The 22,272-nt window shown below is 39.1% G+C and overlaps 1 protein-coding gene across 4 annotated transcripts in view; it reads left to right on the top strand.

The window, feature by feature from the left end:
* Positions 1-17,432, top strand: part of LOC119125448 (thyroid hormone receptor alpha) — a 31,171-nt gene extending 13,739 nt beyond the window's left edge. The window contains exons 3-10 of one of the 4 annotated variants that reach the window (XM_037255997.1): positions 1,394-1,622; positions 7,683-7,744; positions 10,384-10,484; positions 11,771-11,918; positions 12,363-12,568; positions 12,636-12,779; positions 13,455-13,713; positions 14,338-17,432. In XM_037255997.1, coding sequence (XP_037111892.1) covers positions 1,567-1,622; positions 7,683-7,744; positions 10,384-10,484; positions 11,771-11,918; positions 12,363-12,568; positions 12,636-12,779; positions 13,455-13,713; positions 14,338-14,588 — 1,227 coding nt within the window. In that variant the 5' untranslated portion in view covers positions 1,394-1,566 and the 3' untranslated portion in view covers positions 14,589-17,432. Of the gene's footprint in view, positions 1-1,393; positions 1,623-5,960; positions 6,337-7,682; positions 7,745-10,362; positions 10,485-11,770; positions 11,919-12,362; positions 12,569-12,635; positions 12,780-13,454; positions 13,714-14,337 lie in introns of those variants that run through there. The other 3 variants (XM_037255996.1, XM_037256000.1, XM_037255999.1) reach the window with 3 other exon arrangements.
* The last annotated feature ends 4,840 nt before the right edge of the window (positions 17,433-22,272 follow it).

Raw genomic sequence — 22,272 nt, forward strand, 5'->3', positions numbered from 1 at the left:
TCAAGTGTGATGGTTTCACTTTGTTTTGATGTGAAAAGTCTTTGCCGCTCCCTTTCGTGGCCCAACAGTTTCAAGTACAAAGTTATATGCAAATGAGCCAATTAGGAACTTGTCAAAACAAAACAGAATTCACATTGCAGAGTCATGCATATACTAGTAATGTTATAAAAAGCAGATTTCATCACTTAGTGTGTATTCATTTTTCTTTTAAAAAGCAGCTTCAGAATAATTTTGCTGGTGCATTGAATAAGGAGAGGACTTTTAGTCCATATTTGACTAATGATAAAGTTTCCATTATTTGTTAAAAGCACCAGCTATTCTGATTACCTATAAACGTCAATTATCAATGTAAATGATCTTTGCCCGGTCCAAAGTAGAGTATTTGGCTTGAATCATAAACAAAATACATATAGGCCATGCAAGGCAAACACCAGCATAAAAAGTTATGGGTTGCTTGCACCTGACTGTAAAAAAGGAATGCAATGTGAGATAATATAGAAGCATATGCTGCCTACTTGGCGCTGTGCCTAAGTAGGTTAACACAAATGAGAAATTCAGTGTACTTTTTCTTTTGAGGCTAAGATCAAGGTTAGCGTCAGGAACTTGTTTGCACTGATAAAATCATCTTAAATCAAATCACCTTTCTTGCCTATCGTGTCTTACTTGCAGCCCCCTGAATTGGCAAATTATAACTGCCAGCTTATATTAGTGCCACTAGATGGCAGCACACACAGGTTAATAACCTCTCTCTTGGCCAAAGTAGTAATTTGTCAAGTTTTCTCACAAATCTTTCACAACATTTTTCAAGGCACACTTTTCTTATATTTTAACTGTATTCAAATGAAACTTAGAATACTGCACTCATTAGACAAATCCTTGCAATAAAATGATAAGATGTTCCTCGGTCAATCACCATAGTTAAAACAATCAAATAAAATTGCCAACATTTCTTCTGCCGTGGTATGTAATCATATGAGCCCAACTGTAAAAATAGTTTTTTTTTTTAAAAAATATATAACAAACATTAATTACAGGACACGAACGTTCATTTTCATCTCACTTCTCGGGGTCTTACTCGTTGCCATAGCAACGCTGTCCTGCCTATTTTGGGAGCCTGATCATGCTGTGTTATGCATCAGTGCTCATGTTACTGTTCAAATTTGTAGATGGTGCTTTTGTAAAATCACGTTTTAACAAATGACACTTCATGCCAGACAACAATAAATGTGTGTGGCACTTTGCATTCGAGTAAATGACAGCTTTCTCACATTACTAATATTTTGCTTTTTCTCAGCCACTCAACACTTTGATGCCTTACATAATACAATGTGTCCAATTTACACCTGGGTATGATTGTGCATTTCTTGATATCTCCATTTCTTGCCTTTTCCAGCTTTCATTTGCCTCGGCTGTTGTTGTGCCAACCATGCTTCTCCCAGCCAATGGCTGCAACCATTCCCATGTGGCTGCCTTTTGAAGGCTCTGCTGGCAAATCCTGAGCAGGCTGGCAAGGTCTGGGTCAACCTCATTGTCCTGCCATTGGCTGCTGGATGGGACTGAGGCTGAATGGAGCCAGAGTCCAAGAAGCAGAATAACGACTCATCGGTGAAAGATGAGAAAGGGTGAGACAGATGTGTGTTTAATGTTCCGTACGCTCGGCGGACACAACATTAGGTACAACCACCCAGTCAGTGCACAATTTGAATTTATTTCTCTATCAATTTAACAAGACTGTGTCGGAATATGATAATGCTGGATTTTTTGGGAGCAGTCGAGGTAAACGGGAAAGTGCTTTCGCACTACCATCTGCGCTCGTCCTGCCTCCTCCTACACGTGTGCACTCACACACACGTGCACGAAACCATGAAATCTCATGTTTATAGTATCCTGGATATTGGAGAGGAATAATAATTTGAACTTGGTGATTGATTACTTTTCAAATAGAGATCGAGGCTTATAGGGTCTGTGCGTACAGTGGACTCTTGGACTGGCGGCGGTGCCCTCAGTGCCCCTGCACTTGGCTAATGTTCCATTATAATAGACAGTCGTTAAAGAAACAGAACATGGTAGTACAAACCAATATAATTCCAAATGTCTTTCATGTTGAAACTGTTGTACTCCACCCAATCCAGTCTGCCAAATTGTCCAATCTGGTTTGCAACCGGTTTTGATAATTATGAGAATCAAAGAGAAGATACACTGTTTACATATATAAACAAACAAAATCAAATGATGTTATGCCATTTGTTTTTTTGTTTTTTGAGTCCGGCCCTCAAATAGATTTTATCGATATGATAACCATGAGCAAATATACGTTTTACGATAACAATTATAGCTCTGAAATATTTTATTTGAAATTGTTAGAAACTTTTTTTCTTATTGATCACATGCCATTTTATACAATATTTGACCCAGTAGTAAACGTACAAGGTCCACTTTGCTCATCTTTTTTTATCCTGTATTCAATCAAATACAAGGCCAAAATATTTGAGGTTCAAACTGATGAATCTTATCATTTTTCTAAATATTCACTCGTGTTGAATTTGATGCCTGCAACACATTCCAAACAAGCTGGAACAGGGTTGTGTTTACCACCACCTTCAGTGTCAGCTTTAACGCTCAATAACAGGGATGAGAATTTTCCACCCATTTGCAGATTTCCAAAATTTTCTTTGGTGACGCTCTCGTAAATGTGGGAGGGGGAAAAAAAAAATCATAATAAATACATTTCATAAAGTATTGCCTGTAGCTACTATTGGAATAGATGGCATATGGATGGGGAAAGATTAAAAGGCGACGAGGGCAGGAAAGAGCTCAGGAAGCCTCAATATGTGACATCAGCAGGGGGATTGTTGCTTTGCTTGTGCGCATGTGCATGCTTCTTTCTCACTGTGTCATTGGGAATGCACGTGTTCTTGTGAGTGCTGCCTCATGCTCTGCACCCTCCCTCCCTCCCTCGCCTTAGTGAATGTTCACTCTCACACACATACAGATGCTAATGCAAAACTTGAGATGAGATCATGAAAGCTCAATTTGATTTGAATGTTAAGTGAAGTCTGTCAGGCATTCATTTCTCTTTTTCAAAGGATAATATGTGTTCTATATTTACGGATGAATTTAATGTTTTTGACATGTGGTAAAAGCAAGGTCTGAAATAGGTTTCAGTGAATGTGGAACCAAGAAAATGGCTTGAATCTATGATGAGTTGAATGACTGAAGACTGTCAAGCCATTGTGGAGCGCAATGTACTGGCCAGTTTCAGGAAGCTTGGCTTCCGCAGCCGCCACAGGTCATGTGTCCAGCAGCAGGATAATGAATCAAAACACAATTGTAAATGGAGGGAATTTGCTAAAAGCAAAACATTGGACTGTCTATATCAAGTATACAAGCGGGGTGCAAAATAGGTGAAATTAGTGACATTATATAAAGAAGATATATTTTTTTAGCGTGTTCATCAACTACATTTTTTTTTTTTTTATTGGGGTTTATCTTAATTATATGCAACATGTATGGAAAGCAGTGTCTGTTTTTCATCAACTTTAAAAAGGTTTTTAATTTTGTCAGTTTCAACTCACTTCAGTGACCACCCGTTGTTAAGAGAAGTTTAGCAATGATTTTTTTTTTCCCGACATGTACTTTGTGCGTTTCCTCTGTTGCATGGCATTTCCATGCAACTTAAAAAGCCACATTGCAAACTAGTATCTGCATCGGGTCTTTGTGTGCCACTTCAAATATCTCAACCTCAAGACTGCCACACCTTTTAAACGCTAGACACAAGTAGTCTGCATCCAAGCTAGCCTCTCCCCTCATGTGACAGGAACAATTATACAACTGGTGCTTAAAGTTTCTCATCAATTAAATTAAATGCCTGAGTGTTACCTAACTGAAGCATGAAGGTCACATGGACAATCTCAGCGTTTTAGATCGAAACTTACATCCAGTTTGAAATAAAACTATTTTTATACAGGTTTCTTAAAGTTGAGTGGTAATTAGTGGCTTGTTTTTTCTCGCTGGGATCGTTTTGAGCCCAAGTTTCAACTCCTGTTGAGTTTGGTAGGAATGTGCAATCAGTGATAGTTGGAATATCAGATGAAGTGATTCGATGACCCGAATATTGTCAGTATTCAGGTTTTTAAAGTCCATGTAAACCCAAATCTGCTTCTAATCAGGTTCCAAATAAGACCCCAGTTTACCACTTTTCTCACCCAAATATGTCGGTTTGTAAACAACGTTCGGGGTAAGAGCGAGGTGAAGGATATTGACCTATTCTGCGCATGCAATCTTGGTCTTTGTAATACACAAAGTATTTCTATGTGCAGCTTCCTTGAGCCGAGCTTGAATAGAGTCATTTTTCTGCGGCGTGATTGTTATTTTCTGTCTCTACAACATAAATAACACTTTGTGTATGTCTTTAGTTTGTACGTCTGACGCACACGAGCTCGGAAATGGACAGAAAAGCACTCTTTGCTTTATTCCTATATGTTTTATTTATGGTAGAAAGTAACAAGCAGAAATGACGTCTATTTGCGCGGTTTCAGACGAGCTATTAAAATTGGGAGTAGCTCTATCCGTTGAGGCATGTATTCCGATTGTTTCCGAAAACGGACTTTTGACCTTAACCCAAATATTGACTTTCTGTAACCGTAGTCACTGAAGACACAAGGAGGTAGACCCACATATTACTGTTTGCAGTTAATGTAGCAACTAAGCGTAAAAAAGAAAGGATGTGATGTGAAAGCCATTTAGGATTGAATGAATTTGAATTTGAATGAAGACATGTCAAAACAGAATAGTTTCAAAGTATCTTTGTTTCTGGCGCTGGGTGGAATCAGACTAGCCGAGACTGGAATTTACCTGTGGGTGTTGATTAAAATGCTCCATAAGGGTGCTGCTGTCTCTGGAATGGAGGAAAAGTAAAAAGGAAAGAAAAATTCAATGTGTAAATAAAAGATTATTTATTAGTGGTCATTAGCTTTAATTAATGAGGAGGAGGACCACAGGACTCGAAAAATAGTCTGTGATGTCACTTTTAAAGGGAACTAGCTGCGGAAGTTAGTCAGCTCTTGTAGAAATTCTGACCGGCATAATGAAGTTGTTTGTTATTGATTATGTGAAATGGCAACTCAAGTTTGTAACAGACCATCTCATTGTAGGATTTAAGTTACGGCTATAAATTCAGATCAGTACTTCACCTCGAATGTTTGTCTTTAGGCAGTGGAGGTGAGCAAGTCATCTGTCAATTTTCTTAAGGCCAAATTAGGTTTACCAAGAAAAAAAATCCATTTAAAATTGAGAGTTTCTAGTTGGAACTGTATCAGAGATGAAAACAATTGAGTTTGAGCCTTGACTTGATTGAATTTAAATGTTATACCGACTAAAGAGTTGGTTGAGTTTGTATGTAGGTTTATGTCAATTTGAATATAAAAAAAAAAAAGCCCTTTTCTCTTTTTCTATTTATTCCTGCGGGACAAAGACATTGAAGTAAATGCCGGAAAGGACATGAAATGAGTTTAATCCAATTAATCTTGCAGAAGCAGCAATGACTGTAACTCGAGATGGGTACAAAGATTAGCAAATGAGAAGGACGCTTGGGGAGGAGAAAATAAAATCCGTGAGTTTAAATAAAGACTGGTAGACAGGAAGCTGGGGCATTCTTTCAAAGCAGATCAGAGTGAAATAAATTGTTATGGCCCAGAATGCCACATGCTGACACACACGCGTTCACACAAACACACCAGAGCAACCAGAAAGGAGGAAGAGAGAGAGAGAGAGAGAGAGAGTGAAAAGGGAGGGAGGGAGGGAGGGAGGGAGGGAGGGGGGGAGAGGGAAATAAACACACCAGAGCAACCAGAAAGGAGGAAGAGAGAGAGAGAGAGAGTGAAAAGGGAGGGAGGGAGGGAGGGGGGGAGAGGGAAATAAACACACCAGAGCAACCAGAAAGGAGGAAGAGAGAGAGAGAGAGAGAGAGTGAAGAGGGAGGGGGGAGAGGGAAATAAACATCATAGTCATTCTTGCCAGCACCCAGTCTGAGGCAGGGAGACTAACGCTCAGGCTGTCAAAACAAGTACTTGACTTTTCTGACAGTTGGTTGAAATTTTGCGGGGGGTCAGTGTTGAGGTCACAGGGAGGTTTTTGGGACCTTCGTGTAGAGGTGGATCAATGGTGTTTACCAAGCGCTTTGAGGATCTGGAGTTCCTGCACTGTCGACTTGACTGCAAACAAAGCTGCTGAGGACTGCATGTACTCAGTAAATTAGATTGTCGGGAGGCTGAAAGTAGAAGAAAAAAATAACAGCAGGAGCAACATGCATATTTTACAGCCATACTGCATCAACAGGTGGGTGTTGAACTACTTTTTTTTTTTTTGCCAATAGATCTAGTTGTGTTCAAATAAACATCAGATAAGTCTTCTAGGTAGTAGTTCCCAATTGTTTTGTCTTTTTAATGTTTATTGAAATTAAAAAATATTCTAATGCAATTTGTGGACTTGCAAGAACATTTTATTTATTATATATATTTTATTTATTTATCATTTTAAAAGATCAAGGCTCATTGTTTCCTTTGCTCTTGCAGCATTTTTTTTTGTGTGCAATCCTGAAAAAAAAAAGTTAATAGTTTTGCAAGAACCTGCCATCATCAAAGTCAAAGTCTGCTTTATTGTCAATTTCTTCACATGCCAAGACACACAAAGAAATCGAAATACATACTGCGCTTAGTAAATGCAAGATTACGTGGAGTTATTAGTGGCAGTTGCTGCTTAAAAACTTGAGCTAAACAAATGTCTGTTAACAGCAAGCGTGCAGTTTCAGAGCATATGCCTGCTTTAGCTAAGAAGCAACTTGATAGCCACGTGACTGAAAGTTCATAGGCCGAGATATGCAATCCCCTTCATTAGTATTATAACAGTTAAGCTACATTTATTTTAGCTGGAACCTTCAAATATTTTTGTTTGCTGTTGAGCCCAAATGGTTTGATTAAAATAGTAACTGACCTCGACTTCACAATACTTTTTTTTTTTTTTCTTCTATGTACTGCATCAACGTCCTGTCAAATGGTGCCCAACCAAATCTCCATTATTGGTAAATCGTGCTTTTTTTATTTATTTTTTAACTGGTGCAGAAAGGACAATTTTGTGTTTCCGTTCAACAGCTGATCTTGCACATATTAGTGACCAGTGTAGACTGTTTCCCACAGCATTAAAATAAATTCCTATTTTTCTGCTGTGAAGTGCAACATCAACTGAGAAAGAAATGTCAGCTCTTTTTTTTCCCCTTTTTTTTTATTTTTTCAACTAGATTCATCTGTGTGATTGCGCTGTATGTTTCATGGGGCTTTTATAGTGGCGAGAAAGGCCAACTTCTTGAACAAAACTGAAAAAAATATGGAGGGCTAGAAACCCGGAACCAGCACAAGAAAATGTATTGAGGAGAGAAGGAAAATCTGGGCCAAAAACATGACGAAATAACGTCCCCATGAGAAAGGGGTCATCCAACTGTGGCAACTGAAGAATATTATGAAACTAACTGTAAAAAAATGGCAATAGATATCAAAGTGAATAACATTAAACAGAAAAGTAAATTATTAGTATGTCTACATAACTATAATGTCAGCAAACCCCCACATAATTTGTCATAGCAAATGATTATTTCCATACTTGAACCTTCTTGTCCTCCCTTGTGTCAGGTGGCTCGATATGCCAAAGAGGAAAAGGAAGAACAGCCAGTCTTCGATGAAGAGTATGTCTGGTAAGGATTATTCACCCCAAACTTAGCCCATCCCTATTTTTTGTCATCGCCAAACAAACAAAAAATGTATTCAGATTTTTGATGTGTTTGAGGACGCTGTGTCTGGAATATGACGTTGGGTGCACCTCATCACACTCGAGCTGACTCCCCCATGGACACTGAATGCTAGCCCAGCTTTGTCCTCACTGTTCTATTAGACTCCTTGCTGTTTTCTTCTCAAGGCTTTGTAGAACATGATTAATCTCGCAAAGGTAGTCAAAGTTTAAGAGTCACACCTCTGAAGGGATATGATTGAAATAGAAACATTTCAAATGGACAGAATCTGCAGTCTCAGACTCATTTTCAATCCATCCATCTATTTGCTTAAGAGCTTAAGATCAGGGGACGCTCTGAGAATAATTGTCAATTTCGTCGATGTGAAGCCCTTTGAGACTGCTTGTGATTTAGGGCTATACAAATAAACTTGACTTGACTTGACTTGACTATTTCCTTCCGCTTATTCGGGGTCAGGTCATGGCCCAGAAACCAGAACGGAGAAACCCAGCCACCTTTTGAGTGGAATTGAGGTGGAAGATGAAAGTCTGGCTTATTCCTTTGTAATGTTTGCCAATGATTACAAACAACCTTTTCTGGTTTGGATTGTGGACCAATGCATGTTCAAATGTAACCTGTGTGCCTAAGGGCAAGGTACATTTTGAACTGGTTGCCAAAATAAATTCAAGGCTAACAGGTTCCTGGGGTGTCCCTTTTCGCACTGGGTGGAAGAAAAAAAAAACAACACAGTTTGAAATCCAGTTCAAAACGTAATTGGCTATCGGAGGTTCATAATGATTTAGTTGATCTGAAAAATGTTCTTTATCAGGTTTTGCCCATTGAATGTCTTAATGTAAAATGAGCTTGGGAAACAGTTTGAACTCGTGTATTTAAAAAAATAAAATAAAACATGAACATTATCAAAGTACATCTTGTTTTATTTGTGTTAAGCAATAGTTGTCTCAGGATTTAAAGTCCTAACAATCAGAGTGATTGTATTCTCCATTTCTACACTGCACCCATTGAGACGTCGGGATCTTCCATAACTCGGGATAAAAAAAATGACATTAAATCCAATTATCCGGCTTTGTTTAAAGGACTGATTTTCAAGGGAAAAAAGCACATTTTCTGGGAATCATAAGACCATAGTTTAATCAAAAATGCCTTTAGTATAAGCACAACTTTTTATTTGTATTCATACTCACCGCATTCAATTATAACTTACAAAAAAGTGCTCCAACATTTATTTATTATTAGATTAAAAAATTAATATTGAATGATTAACTCACACTGGTTTAGAATTATTTAAACACGCACACCTAGCTCCATTCTAGACCTTCGGGGTCCCATACAAATGTGCTTCATTGGGGGGCCTCGTTTTAATACAAAGCCCCTTCTCCCCTTTTACTCCCCCCCTCCCTTTTATAATCACTACTCACCCCTCATCCCTTTAAACCTTACCGCAGAGATGGGGACTCGAGTCGACTCAAGTCGCTGTTTTGATGACTTGTGACTTGACTTGACAAAAGTAAAAAAACTTGAGACTCGACTTGGAAGTTAAAGACTCGGGACTTGACTTACGATGACTTGAATGACTTCCGTGTTATTTAGTTTATGTTTTCAGTTTGAATATAAAATTAATAATGCATTTAAAAAAGTAATATCGATAACACGGTAGGAGCGGCGGCTGAGAATGGCGTTGTCATGATTGGATCGCTACCCTGTCAATCAATCAGTCGTGCCCTCTCTGGAGAATCACGCCCCTTTATATCAGACATGCACAAACATGTCACCGCGAGTCATCACCTTCGACTATCGTAATTACCTTTATGACGGCAAAAGACGGACAGCGCAGTGCAAGATATGCAACAGAAACATTTCAGACAGCCAGACGACAACTTCAAACTTTGTCCGTTTGAAGTTCATAGAGCTCTGGTGTCTCCAGATGTTACAGATGAAACATAAAATGTTTCTAATGCTCTTTAATGTGTTTCTTCTTTCAGGTTTTTTTCAGATTATTTTTTCATATTTGCAACTCAAACGTGTCAGACACTGTCGGCAGACGTTCATTTGTTTAGATTGAGCTGTCAATCATTGTATGAGGTAATTTCTTTTTTGTTTGATTCCATGGTGTATTTGACTGAATATCAGTAATTACAGTGCAAATCCAAATGATTGTCATATTTTTTAAACAGGTTAGACACATTGGACAATGATGGTTACTTAAAGTTACTTATATCTCGTCTTTTCACGTTACTAAGATCAGATTCTGCGGGTAAAATTGCAATAATAAGGTGACTTGACTTGGACTTGACTTGACCTATTTAAGGACTTGACTTGGACTTGACTTGACCTATTTAAGGACTTGACTTGACTTGCCCAAGAAAAAAATGACTTGGGACTTATTTGAGACTTGAAGGTTAAGACTTGAGACTCACTTGAGACTTGCACATGTGTGACTTGGTCCCATCTCTGCCTTACCGTGCCTGATCTTTGTCTGCTCATCCTACTCGGGCATTGGATATTCACCTCTCTTAATTCCATCCCATCTTTCTCCTTAACCTCCTCCTCCTCCTTTCCTATAGCTCTTAGCATCTCTGTTCCAGGGTACATCCCCAGCTACCTGGAGAAGGATGAACCATGTGTGGTGTGCGGCGACAAGGCCACTGGATACCACTACCGATGTATCACGTGCGAGGGGTGCAAGGTACAGTAAATGTTCCATTCATTCAAAAAAAAATCATATTATGGCATTCAAAGTCAAAAACACCAATTCCTTTGAGACTTTCTGCTGTCTTGAGTTCTATGTAAAAAAAAAGTAGGTTACATTTCTTTTTTAATTATTGATGAATTTTTTAAATCATATTTAACTGCAGCATTTAAATAACTACAACTCGTTTTAGAAAATTCAACTAAGCCATTGTCGAAAGTCTATTCAGATAATCACGTTAATTGTAGTAAGAATAACCAATAAGGTGGCGAAAAATCTTAAAATATTATCTTGGCGCGGAATGTGCAACTAAATCGCGAATCAGATTTTCTTGATTTGATTAAATAATGAAGGGAATTAACAAAAGCTTTAGTCAGGATTTTTACAGTAAATGTCGTTTTGTTGTTATGGAATTCAAGAAATTCTAATTTTGGAAACTGATATTTGTGTGAGAGCTGTATACATTGATGGCCATGCCTTAAGACAAAATGCATAAGTGTGCAATGTTCCCACAGTATTGCAGAAATCCCAAGTGTGTGGAATTTTAATGTCATTTTGCAGAGTTGGATCAATCGGTTAAGTACAGTGTAACCTTTTGGATGCAGTCATTGATTCATGAAAACACTGGATCCACTGTCATGAAAGCTTTTTCAATACCCATGTCATGAAATTGTACTGTTCATCTCTATTTGTTATTTGATATTTGTTGACAAAAGCATTTTATCTTGTTGATAAAGTCAATCCTACTAATGCTATTTTGAACAGATAGCATCTACAGACAAGTGTTGCGAAATAACAAATTCAATCTGAAATTAGAATGGCACAGGCTTCAAGACTAGAATGTGTTTAATATTGATTTTCTCGCAGCAAATCGGCTTCTCGCGAAATCCTGCGGTGTTGAAAATTGTGATTGCATCCACTTTTTCTAAGTGGCTCACAGAGTGAGAATGTTATTGCCATGATATTATAATCAGCCCAACCTAATTTTGGTAGCAATGTCCTTTGCAAAACAGCTTTTTTTCTTTTGTTCTTTGCCAGCAAGGAAGCTTTGTTTTTGCCCTTCAGCTGTTGCTTTGTTTGTCCGTGTGACAAAACAACTGGGCAGATGGAAAAGAATTTTTCTTTTTGATGCTTTGTGACTCATGTTATGATTCACATTGTGGCCCCCCCCACCTTCAACCCTCTCTATATGACAATAAAACTGTTACATAATGTTATTAATTCTCCTTCTAATCTTGTCCCGATCTTTTATCAGTGCCTTTTTGTTTCTTTTACCCTTGCAGGGTTTCTTCCGTCGAACCATACAAAAGAACCTCCACCCGGCGTACTCGTGTAAATACGAAGGCTGCTGCATCATCGACAAGATCACCCGCAACCAGTGCCAGCTTTGCCGTTTTAAGAAGTGCACCTCAGTTGGCATGGCCATGGACTGTAAGTTTTTATAACACTTGAGTTACCAGTTACCAATCATAAAAAAAAAAAATTCAACACATTTTGCTGGTAGCATACATTTTGCTTCAAAGCCGTATTGAATAAAGTATCTTAGCGATGACACGTAAGCAATTTCCGAAAAATAATTTCAACTGAAAAGTCTTTTCTTGGAATTTGTGTCACACTGCATTCCTAATATCCTCCAGCCTTTTCGACACAACATACAGTCCGTGTACTGCTAAAGCAGCATGTGATTTTAAAAAACAGTATCATCACTTGAGCTGCTTGTATATATTTTTAAATGAAGCATTTCAAAGGGACAATTCATTGTTGAAATCTATTAGTCGCACAAAACATCATTACAAAACAAAAACCACGTAACTAAAACGACATTTGCAAAAAAGATCCACTGGATACCAACAGAAGTGTTTTTCCATCTCTCAGTGGTCTTGGATGACTCAAAGCGCGTAGCAAAACGACGCCTCATTGAGGAGAACCGGGAGAAACGAAAAAAGGAGGAGTTGGTGCGGACGCTGCAGGTGAGGCCGGAGCCAAACACTTCCGAGTGGGAGCTGATCAGCAAGGCAACCGAAGCCCATCGTCATACCAACGCCCAGGGATCAAGTTGGAAACAGAAGCGCAAGTTTCTGGTAAGTGTGAAAAGAAAAAATCCCGAGCTGGAGCTCTATCGATTAACCAAATGACTTTTGCCTCCAGCCAGATGATATAGGTCAAGGAGTGATGCCCACATCAGAAGGAGATAAGGTGGACCTGGAAGCCTTCAGTGAATTCACCAAGATCATGACGCCTGCTATCACACGTGTGGTGGACTTTGCCAAGAAACTGCCCATGTTCTCAGAGGTAAATTTGTTAAGGATGGATGGATGGATGGATGGATGGATGGATGGATGGATGGATGGATGGATGGATGGATGGATGGATGGATGGATGGGTGGATGGATGGATGGATGGATGGATGGATGGATGGATGGATGGATGGATGGATGGATGGATGGAAACACAAGGACAAAAAAATGAAACTGTAACTGAAACTGAAAATGTAGATGCGACAGAACTTCTACAGTCTTAAGCAGGCTTTCCTGAAGACACTGATAAGTAGCCATGAGAATCATGTGTGCTCTGCTGCAGCTCTGTTAATGTAGGTCAGCAACACCCCCTGCCACAAACCCGCATTGCAAGAAGAGAGAAGAAAAAATGCTAAACCAAGCCAAACCTCCAACTAGACCTAAATTCAACCAAAACTGAATTGCTAAAATGATGCCTGAAAAATCCAGACTACATTTTTCATACAAACAAAAGCTGCATATTCCTAAAACATGTTGACAAGTTCTGTTTTTTTTTCCATACAGTATTAGAGGCTTAGCTAGGCTGTAGCAATTTTTCACTAAATGGAAAAAGTCGGCTCAGACAAACTAGTGTTTTTCTATTCTGAAAGAATTTAGGAAATATGTAATATTTTTGAAAAGCTATTTTGGTGGATTTTATTTGGGGGTAACGTCGCCGTTTACTTGACAGCTTCCATGTGAAGACCAGATCATCTTGTTGAAAGGATGCTGCATGGAGATCATGTCACTTCGCGCTGCCGTGCGCTACGATCCCGAAAGCGAAACACTGACACTAAACGGCGAGATGGCCGTGAAACGGGAGCAGTTGAAGAACGGCGGCTTGGGTGTGGTCTCGGACGCCATCTTTGATTTAGGCAAAAGCCTGGCCCAGTTTAATCTGGATGACTCTGAGGTGGCGCTGATGCAGGCTGTCCTTCTCATGAGCTCAGGTGAGGATGATGCTTATGAAAACAAGACTTATTTTCTTTTGTACTGGGAAACCCGATTTTTCTGTGAAAGAGAACACAAAAGGGCGAGAGGCAAACATGGTTCAATGAGTACTGGATGACTGAGTTCACTAAAAAAAGAAAGAAAAAAAGTCCAGCACTCAACTGATGATACACCATGTGTTGCGAGAACAAGGAGTTGTGTGTGCTTTTCTAATGAAGAGGGAACCTCGATTTGGTATGCTATTTTTATGCACTCAAATGTTTTTCTGATCATGGATTGCTTCACACCCAACAGTAGTTTTGCACTTCCTCAAAATTTCAAACGATGTCTTCAAACATTACAGTACAACAGATTTGAATGTTTCTACATACCAGGGGTGCTCACAAGCTTCAGGGCACCACCAAAGACCACATGAGTAGCTCATGGGCCTGTTTTTAAAAAAAAAAATAAGAAAAAATAGAAAACTCACTAACCGGTCGGATTGTTGCTGAATTTATATTTATATTTATATTTATTTCTGCACAATTCAAACTACCATGACAATAATAAACAATAACAAATATTAGCTCTTTGATCATGAAAATGTAAAATCAATGTACTAATTGTCTCTTTTTCAACCCAAGATCGCTCAGGGCTGACAAGCGTGGAGAAGATCGAGCAGTGCCAAGAGGCTTACCTGCTGGCGTTTGAGCACTACATCAACTACCGCAAGCACAACATTCCTCACTTCTGGCCCAAGCTGTTGATGAAGGTAACAGACCTGCGCATGATCGGAGCGTGCCACGCCAGCCGCTTCCTACACATGAAGGTGGAGTGTCCCAACGAACTCTTTCCACCGCTCTTCTTGGAGGTCTTTGAGGACCAGGATGTGTGACTATAAAACTGTGGTACCCCCTTACAAGAACACCTTGACGCTACTTCGGTAAGGGGGATGCATTTGGAAAGGAGAGAGAAAATATTTTTTTCTTTCTTTCTTCTTTGATGGGAACATTTGGGTTCGGACACCCACCACCTACCACCAGCACTCAACGTCACAAGGAGGAAAAAAATGGCTTTCACTTTAAATGGTACAGTTATTTAAACTACACGCTCAAGTAGAACTATATGCAGACAAACAAAAATCCAACAAGCCTAATGTCTCCCCACACCGACACCTTTCACCTCATACGGTGTGTTGTTTTTGTTTTTTTCCCCTCTTTTCTCGATCATAATCTCCTCAGACAATCCCACTCCACTTGCTTCTTTGCACCGGTGGCCGTCGCAGTTCAGCTTGCTCCCCCGCCCCCTCCCCTCCCTGCCTCCCTCCCCAATTGAGCCGCTGCTACGACAGTGTTCGCCAACCTACCTCCCTCACATAGTGAGCTCACTATCCACACAAACACACTCTCGGAAATACTACATAAACGCCTACAATTTTACCTCACAGCTTGTAAAATGTAGTGTCTTATTTATTGGTGGTTTTACACACAATCAACTCTCTGCTTGTCCTTTTCTAATGGGCCTTAGTATGAAGCTATAATACAGTATATTGTATTAGTTAGAATGAATGCAGCTTACTCCTGCTGTAAGCTTTTCTTTTATGTTATGATGGGCTATAATCACAGGCTCAAGACTTTCCATTTGGATTTTATAATCAGTGGCGGCTGGTGACATTATTTTTAATGTAGACCAACCCATGCAGCAAGATATAATGAGGACTGGAAGTATTCCAAATCATATATATTTTTCAATTATTTGATTCCGAGCTCCAAATAAAAATGCTTATTTATTAAGATGCTTCTATGGATCTTATTTTGCTGTTGGTGAAGTGGAAGCTGGAATTACTCTTGGCAGGAAGGAAGCGTGGCAGTTGATAGAAATATGGAGAAAATCTCGAACAAGGCTTGGGACAATGTTTATTTAAAAAGCCTTTCTTCCCAAATGACTTTTTTTTTTAATGTGCAATAGCCTCATACTAGTTACATAAAGTGAAACTGCCTAGTATGAAAAAAACAAAACAATTGGGCCAACGCTAAGCTTTGCTGAACTTGCCCTATTTGTTATTCAAGCTCTTTGTAAGGAAAGTTGAGTCATGTGTGAAACATTCACCAAATACTTGTGCCTCCTCTTCAGCTCCTAATTGTATGCAGAGCCTTAAAAAATGGCATCAGAAATCCAAGAGGTGCTAATTGATCTGCTAAACTTCCCGCGAGGGCTTCCTCATTCATTTCTAGGGTCACTTTAATTTTTTTCCAGTGCCTCAGGAATGTTAGTTGGCTCACACACTCTTTCTTAACCAGCCGTCCCTGATTATATTGAATCTAAGCCTCTTATTAGAAAAGAACACCATAATATCACTTTGCCACAGGGCTCAGGTCATCCCCTCAAATAATAAACTGACACTTTGAAAGTATTTTTCAGGTAAAGAGCCACATATTGTCCTCAGGAGTTGCAAACCAGAACCAAAGGAGAGTGAATGTTGTCGCCGGGTAAAATAAAACATACATTTAAAATCCCTCTGAAATTGCATGTCAAGACAAAATGGCATCGTTATGCAAAATACAGTCAGGATTAGGCTAAGGCATGTTTTGAGGACGTCATTGTTGCCACCAATTTGATTGTGTTGAGTGAACACGCTGTTATGTGCAATAAAAGCAATGTTAAGAAAAAGAACTGTTAGAATGCCTGTCTCAGCATTCTCACCGTTTTTCGATTTACAATGGCAATAGTCTCAATGCAGTTGAGGGAAAAATTTCTTCGATTAATATCACTCCTCTTTTGTTGCTTATGTAAAACCTACAAAACTGGCAGAGGCTGCATAGGAATGTTAAATGTAGTATTATAATACTCAAAGACACTATATAGAGTTTATATTTCCAACATATACCTCCTTTCTAAGCTTCATCTGGCGCACGCCTCCCATTTCTCTTTTCAGTTATGACACGTGACCTTATTTCTACTTCCATCTCTAACGATCATCACAACTCGTGTTCTCTCAATGGGCCACTAGCGTATCTACTATAACCACACGATGACACGACCCAACCGCCAGCTCTCAACTCCCGCTGATGTGTGAAGTGGAGTTGTTGGGTTGATGTCACTTACCTCGTCACTCAAACTGGTTTCAAATACCTGCTGAAATGGACCGATTCTACCTCACATCTCATCTCGGTGCAGCTCTCATCTGCAACACAAACACTCGAAAAATATGAAACACATGCATGTGTAGTACTTTATCAACAATTGAACGTGGCCCAAGTCAATATATGGGACCAACAGTGACTGTTTTTAGTCAGGAACCTGCTATAAGATGGAGGACCCTGTTCACACGTGATCTCAACATGGATCTGTAAGTTGGCACTTCTCTGTATGCAAATTCATTGCAACCCCCTAAAGGTTACATGCTTTTTTTTGGGTCCATTATTTGGTCAAAGCCATTTATTGCAATCAGTCATGGATATCTCGGGCAAAGCATACCTTTGAATTGGGCCTCTGACTAAATGTGGGGTAATGGGACTCCAGCAGGAGGCATTTTGGACTGATCGGATCACGTCAACAAACTACAGTGATCGAGGTTAAATAAACAAACAGCAAGTCTGCAGTTTTTGCATCTGGATTCATCCAAACCAAGAGGAAGGAAACAGCATTTAGTGTCATGTGACCTATGGCAATAGCAAAGTTGGTGCACAAACTGTGGTTACAAAAGAGGACGCTAAGCCATTTACAGTTTAAAAAAAAAGGCTTAATGAGCATACTCTCCTGAAATGTACACTTGGAATTCAATACTGCTGAAATAACTTGCTTATTCCCTAACACATTTGTTCTCTGCTGCGCTACAATGCCTAACACATCTTTCCTATTATTGTTTGCCTCAAGCAATCTTGATTCGGGTTGCAAAAACTAAAACACTATATGAGAATTTACATCACGTATACAACAATAAATGGCCCCTCACAGAGGCATGGCCTTTAAGTGCTTTGTTGCAACATTGCATGGTATTCAAATACACTGATTCAACATGGACGCTCACACACACACACACACACACACACGCAAAAGGACCATCAAGCAGTGCAATTTCCCACTTGGTGTCTCCAAGGCCTGCTGTGATCTCACCTTTACTGTGAAGGAAAGTCACGCAGCAAGTGGCAACTGCTTCTGCTATGTTCATTTTACAGTCATTAGTCTAAAAAAAAAAAAACACCCACACATGCCATTTATGCTATATTTTTTTACGCTATTCATACTTGTCCCAAGTAGTCACGTAGCGTATCTTTCTTTATATTAGTGATGTCAACGCAAAGTCATATTCTCAACCTGAGCGCTCACGTTTTCCAATTTAAGGACAACAATGAGTTTGGAGCTAGCAACCATAGACCCTCCCTCCTTCTATGATAAAGTATCACCAGCACCACAGAACGCACTGCCTTCAGCCATGATCACACGCACCAGCATAGCAGAGAGACAGACCAACAGTCAGTGGTCATCTTTTTTTTTTTAGCAACAATTACGTAACCGTTTACCTTGCGAGCTACTGCAAGGCCATGTTCAAACGACTAAAATACACCTCAATCATTTTCTGTATCTTATTTGCATGCAGAACTTTGGGGAAATCACATATATCTTATTCAGAGGGGACACAAGGTAGCATCCATTGACACATTTTCTTCACCCAATTAACTTCCAGATACTGACAATGGAGCTATCAAAAAACAACAACATTCAACACCACAAATGTGCATGCAATTCCTGCACGCTAAATACTCGTCGTTGCTTTGTTATCCGAAAGATAATACTCTTCTGGGCTTGTAGTTCAAGTTGAGAATTTGAGTTAAGATGAAGAAGTGTTACCGCCAGCTTCGTGACGCAATCTTGCATGAGCAAAATAGATGTGTTCGTATGTAGACGTAAAGAATGTTCTTTTTGTCTCCAAAAGATTAGCTGTAGTATAGCCAAAACGACGATTGTGGTTCATTTTGAGGTGAAAAATATGAAGTAAGCATACATAGCATATATGTATATATAAATATATATGTATAGTGGGAAAGTTGCTTTATTAGCAGTAGAATCGGCCCGTCACGTGTTTGAGCATGGCTTTCGTAGTACACAAGTGAGCTTGTGTTAGCTGTGTTTGATCTTTTTTGCCATCTCCTTTCCATTGAAATGGCAGAAGGAAATCTATTTTGCTGACCACTGAACTTTTCCCGTGTCTGTCACTTTGTATACTCGTTATGTTATACCTCATGTTTACGATAGATGAAACTGTGAATTTATCGCCAGGCTATAGAAATACATTTTGAAGCCTCACACGCCGGCTTTGAAACCGTTTTTACTTGCGCAGGGAAAACATCTTTCTCGTTGTCCTGACCTTTTTTTTTTTTTTTCGTCCACTTCCAATATCCTCATGGACGTTTGCCCTGAATCATAGCAGCACTGTTTAGTGGAGAAAGATGACAATCCTCTCTAGGAATATGTCTACTTGTGGAATGTGAAATCGTATAACACTTATGTTGTTCCTCTATTTGATGTTGACCGTTGCGTACCAATGTTCTACGTTTTATGCTTGGCTGGGTGAATTTGCAAAAATGCGAGAAGATTGAGCGATTATTTTTTTATTTAAATATATGTGTGGAGTAAAGACGACAAAGCCTGAGCAATGTATTGTAATTTTGTTGATTTACGTTAGATGATGGTGTCAAACGGATGTTTGTGTTCAATGTTGGTGTGGTTGGTGTGATTTATAGTAAATGCAGTATTCATTTAACAAATGCAACTCATTATTGATCGGGAAGATCCATAGATAACTTTGTAAATTACAAAGTGTTCCTTCCGTCATGTATGGATCAGGTGGCGTTTGTAGTGTCAACCGTCAATACTAGTCAAGTGTCCGACTCGAAAAAGTTGAGGTTTTTTTTCCCATTCCTAAAAACATGAAAAGATGATCCTTTTCCTGTCATCGTCCTTTTTAGACAACAAATAAAGTAAAAACGATATTTAGGAGAATGTCAAAACTGTATGACAACCTTAAAAAGACTTTAAAGAGTTTAATTTTCTGAAACTAAGGTTCTGAAAAAAATCCCAAATTTATGAAATTAAGATGGCAATGACATATTTCCTTTCATTGTGGCTGTTGTTCTCCATAATGCAAGTCACTTATTAGCATACAATTCCTCCAAGAGGCTCATGTTTACAATTTTACAACTTTCATTTTATACTTGTACAATGAATCTGTTTATATCAGTGTTGTCCATTTCCAATACAATTCAGGTAGTGGGAAAATGTTTTCCATAAAAAAACTTTTTCAATTTGGAGTCCATCGTTGATTATGACGGTCGAATTGAACGCCTGGTTTAGCTTGTTCGCCTGAGTGTTTGCTTTTCCAAAAAAAAACAACAACATAACACGCTTTGGGATTTTTTGACATTCATCGGACCCTCAACTCAGGTCCATTCTGTGTAAATTAAAGTATCGGTATCTACAGTATCTCAATGTTGTGATAAGAATATTGCTGTTTGTTGATTTTAAGTCAAACATGTTCAATTGACAGGTAGTATGAGAAACTGGTTTGAATCTTTCTTTCAAAATTGTCCGAGTTTTTAAATCCAACTGTTTAGCTCCTGCTCCGCTTCCAGGGATGTAATCTGGACCGGCAAAAAAGAAAAAAGGGCTTTAAAAGACGTATAGCTGTGTGAATCGCAAAGCATCTGTTAAGGATTGTAAGATACACTATTGTGTCAATGTTTGTGACTCTAAAAACGGACTGCACTAACTCTGTTATGTCTATAAGCATAAGCATGACATATGAAGCCATTCTTTGACTATTTAGCATCAGATGGCAGATTTTCCTTTTCTGCCTCAAGTCAACCAAGAGAGGACTGCACCATCACAGGAGCTGGAGTGCACACTACAACAACAACAAAATCTATTGGCAAAGAAGTACTGTGTAAATTTGGTCGAAAGGATCTCTGCTCTTTTGAAGTTCAATTAAATTTCCAAGTCAGGCTGCATTTTCATCCCGACGAAAAAGACATCTTTTACGAACCAGATTTACATGATGATGATGTTCGATGGGTCTAGCTAGCACAAGTGCCTCATTGTCAGAGGTTCTGGGTTCCAGTCTTGGCTCTGGCTTTTTCCCCAGATTGCTCCCAAAGCAGATTTGTAGCTCTTGCAAAACTAAAATGCCTAAATAGTCCATATGGAGTATGTTTAATTGTGACTAGTCCAGTGTGTACCTCTTAATGACATTTATATCTTATTGATTAAATGCAATTTTATTATCTGCAATAAAAAGAGAATGAAATCGTTTCAGGGAGACATTGGCAAGTGTTTCCTCCACCTTGAAGTTAAGTAGAAGTGATCTTTTTAGCGGGACCTGTGCACCGTTTTTATGAAGAGGAGGCTCATCCATCTAATTTGGAAACTGTTGTATGGGTGATGATGTAACAGGAGGCAGTTTTAGCTTCCACCAATCTAGTCTTTTACTGACAAACACTTCCCCAAGCCCGCCTCCTTGGACACCCTCCAAAAACACTCCGGGGCACAGCTGTTATAGAGCAGACTTCCTGTCACGGAAAATGTGTCTTATCTTTTTTTTTTATTCTCTGAAGAATTGGACAGTGGGGATGCTAGGGCACATTGAATTTGGTGAAAATTACACTTGGTGTGCCTCAGTTGAAAACATTTTTTTTTTCTAAGTATAACCTTGAAAACCCCTGAAATCTAGCTGTTATTTCTTTCTTTCAAAATCTGACATTTAAATAATAGGGATCTTTTTCAACTCAGGGTTCGCATACGGTCGTTACTTTCATTATTGTTCCGCTTGAAAAGTTCCAAACAGCGTGGTATTACCTCTCTGCTGTGATAAGGGAGATGATGTCAGGTCAAGGACTTTTGTAGCACAATTGGAAATACAGCCAGAGAAATTGAAATTGGCGCTGTGATTGCAAAAGCCATTGGGTCTTTTTCTCTGCAGCCATGGTTGACCTGCACAAAATGCAAAATGATGCAAAATAACAAAGTCAAAATGTCGAATTCAGAAGCAAAGGGTGTGAGTTGCCGTCAGCATGTGTTTGTAATTTTCACTTGTACTGGGAACACGTCATCGTTAAGCCGCCGCCATTTACTTGTGGTATTAATCGAAATCCCTAATAGCTGCCTCACGGCTACATTTTCAGAAATAAGCCGAAAACAAAATATTGACTTAGTGCTTTGATTTCACTCTGAATGCTTGGGCAGGCTGTCCAGACAACCAACTATTTGGAGCTACTATAAAAGCCTTCTTTTTTTTTTTGCTTACCCCGCATTGTGCCTTGGAACACTTTGGTCCTCCTCCTCCCTTTTCCGTTTTCACCACCCTTGACACGAGCAGAATGGAAAAAAAGAAATTGGAGGAGAGGAAGTGAGGGCAATTGGAAAAACGAATACGAAAAAACAAGGGCATTACTTTTGCCAACACTTTGTCTCAACACTGTCCATTTTGATACATAAAAATAAGAAGAAATACCGTTTTTTTCCGTGTATAATGCGCAAAATTTAACTAATTTATTGTCCTAAAATCTGGGGTGCGCATTATACAT

The sequence above is a fragment of the Syngnathus acus genome, chromosome 8 (genome assembly GCF_901709675.1).
Source record: "Syngnathus acus chromosome 8, fSynAcu1.2, whole genome shotgun sequence".
Classification (NCBI taxonomy): domain Eukaryota; kingdom Metazoa; phylum Chordata; class Actinopteri; order Syngnathiformes; family Syngnathidae; genus Syngnathus; species Syngnathus acus.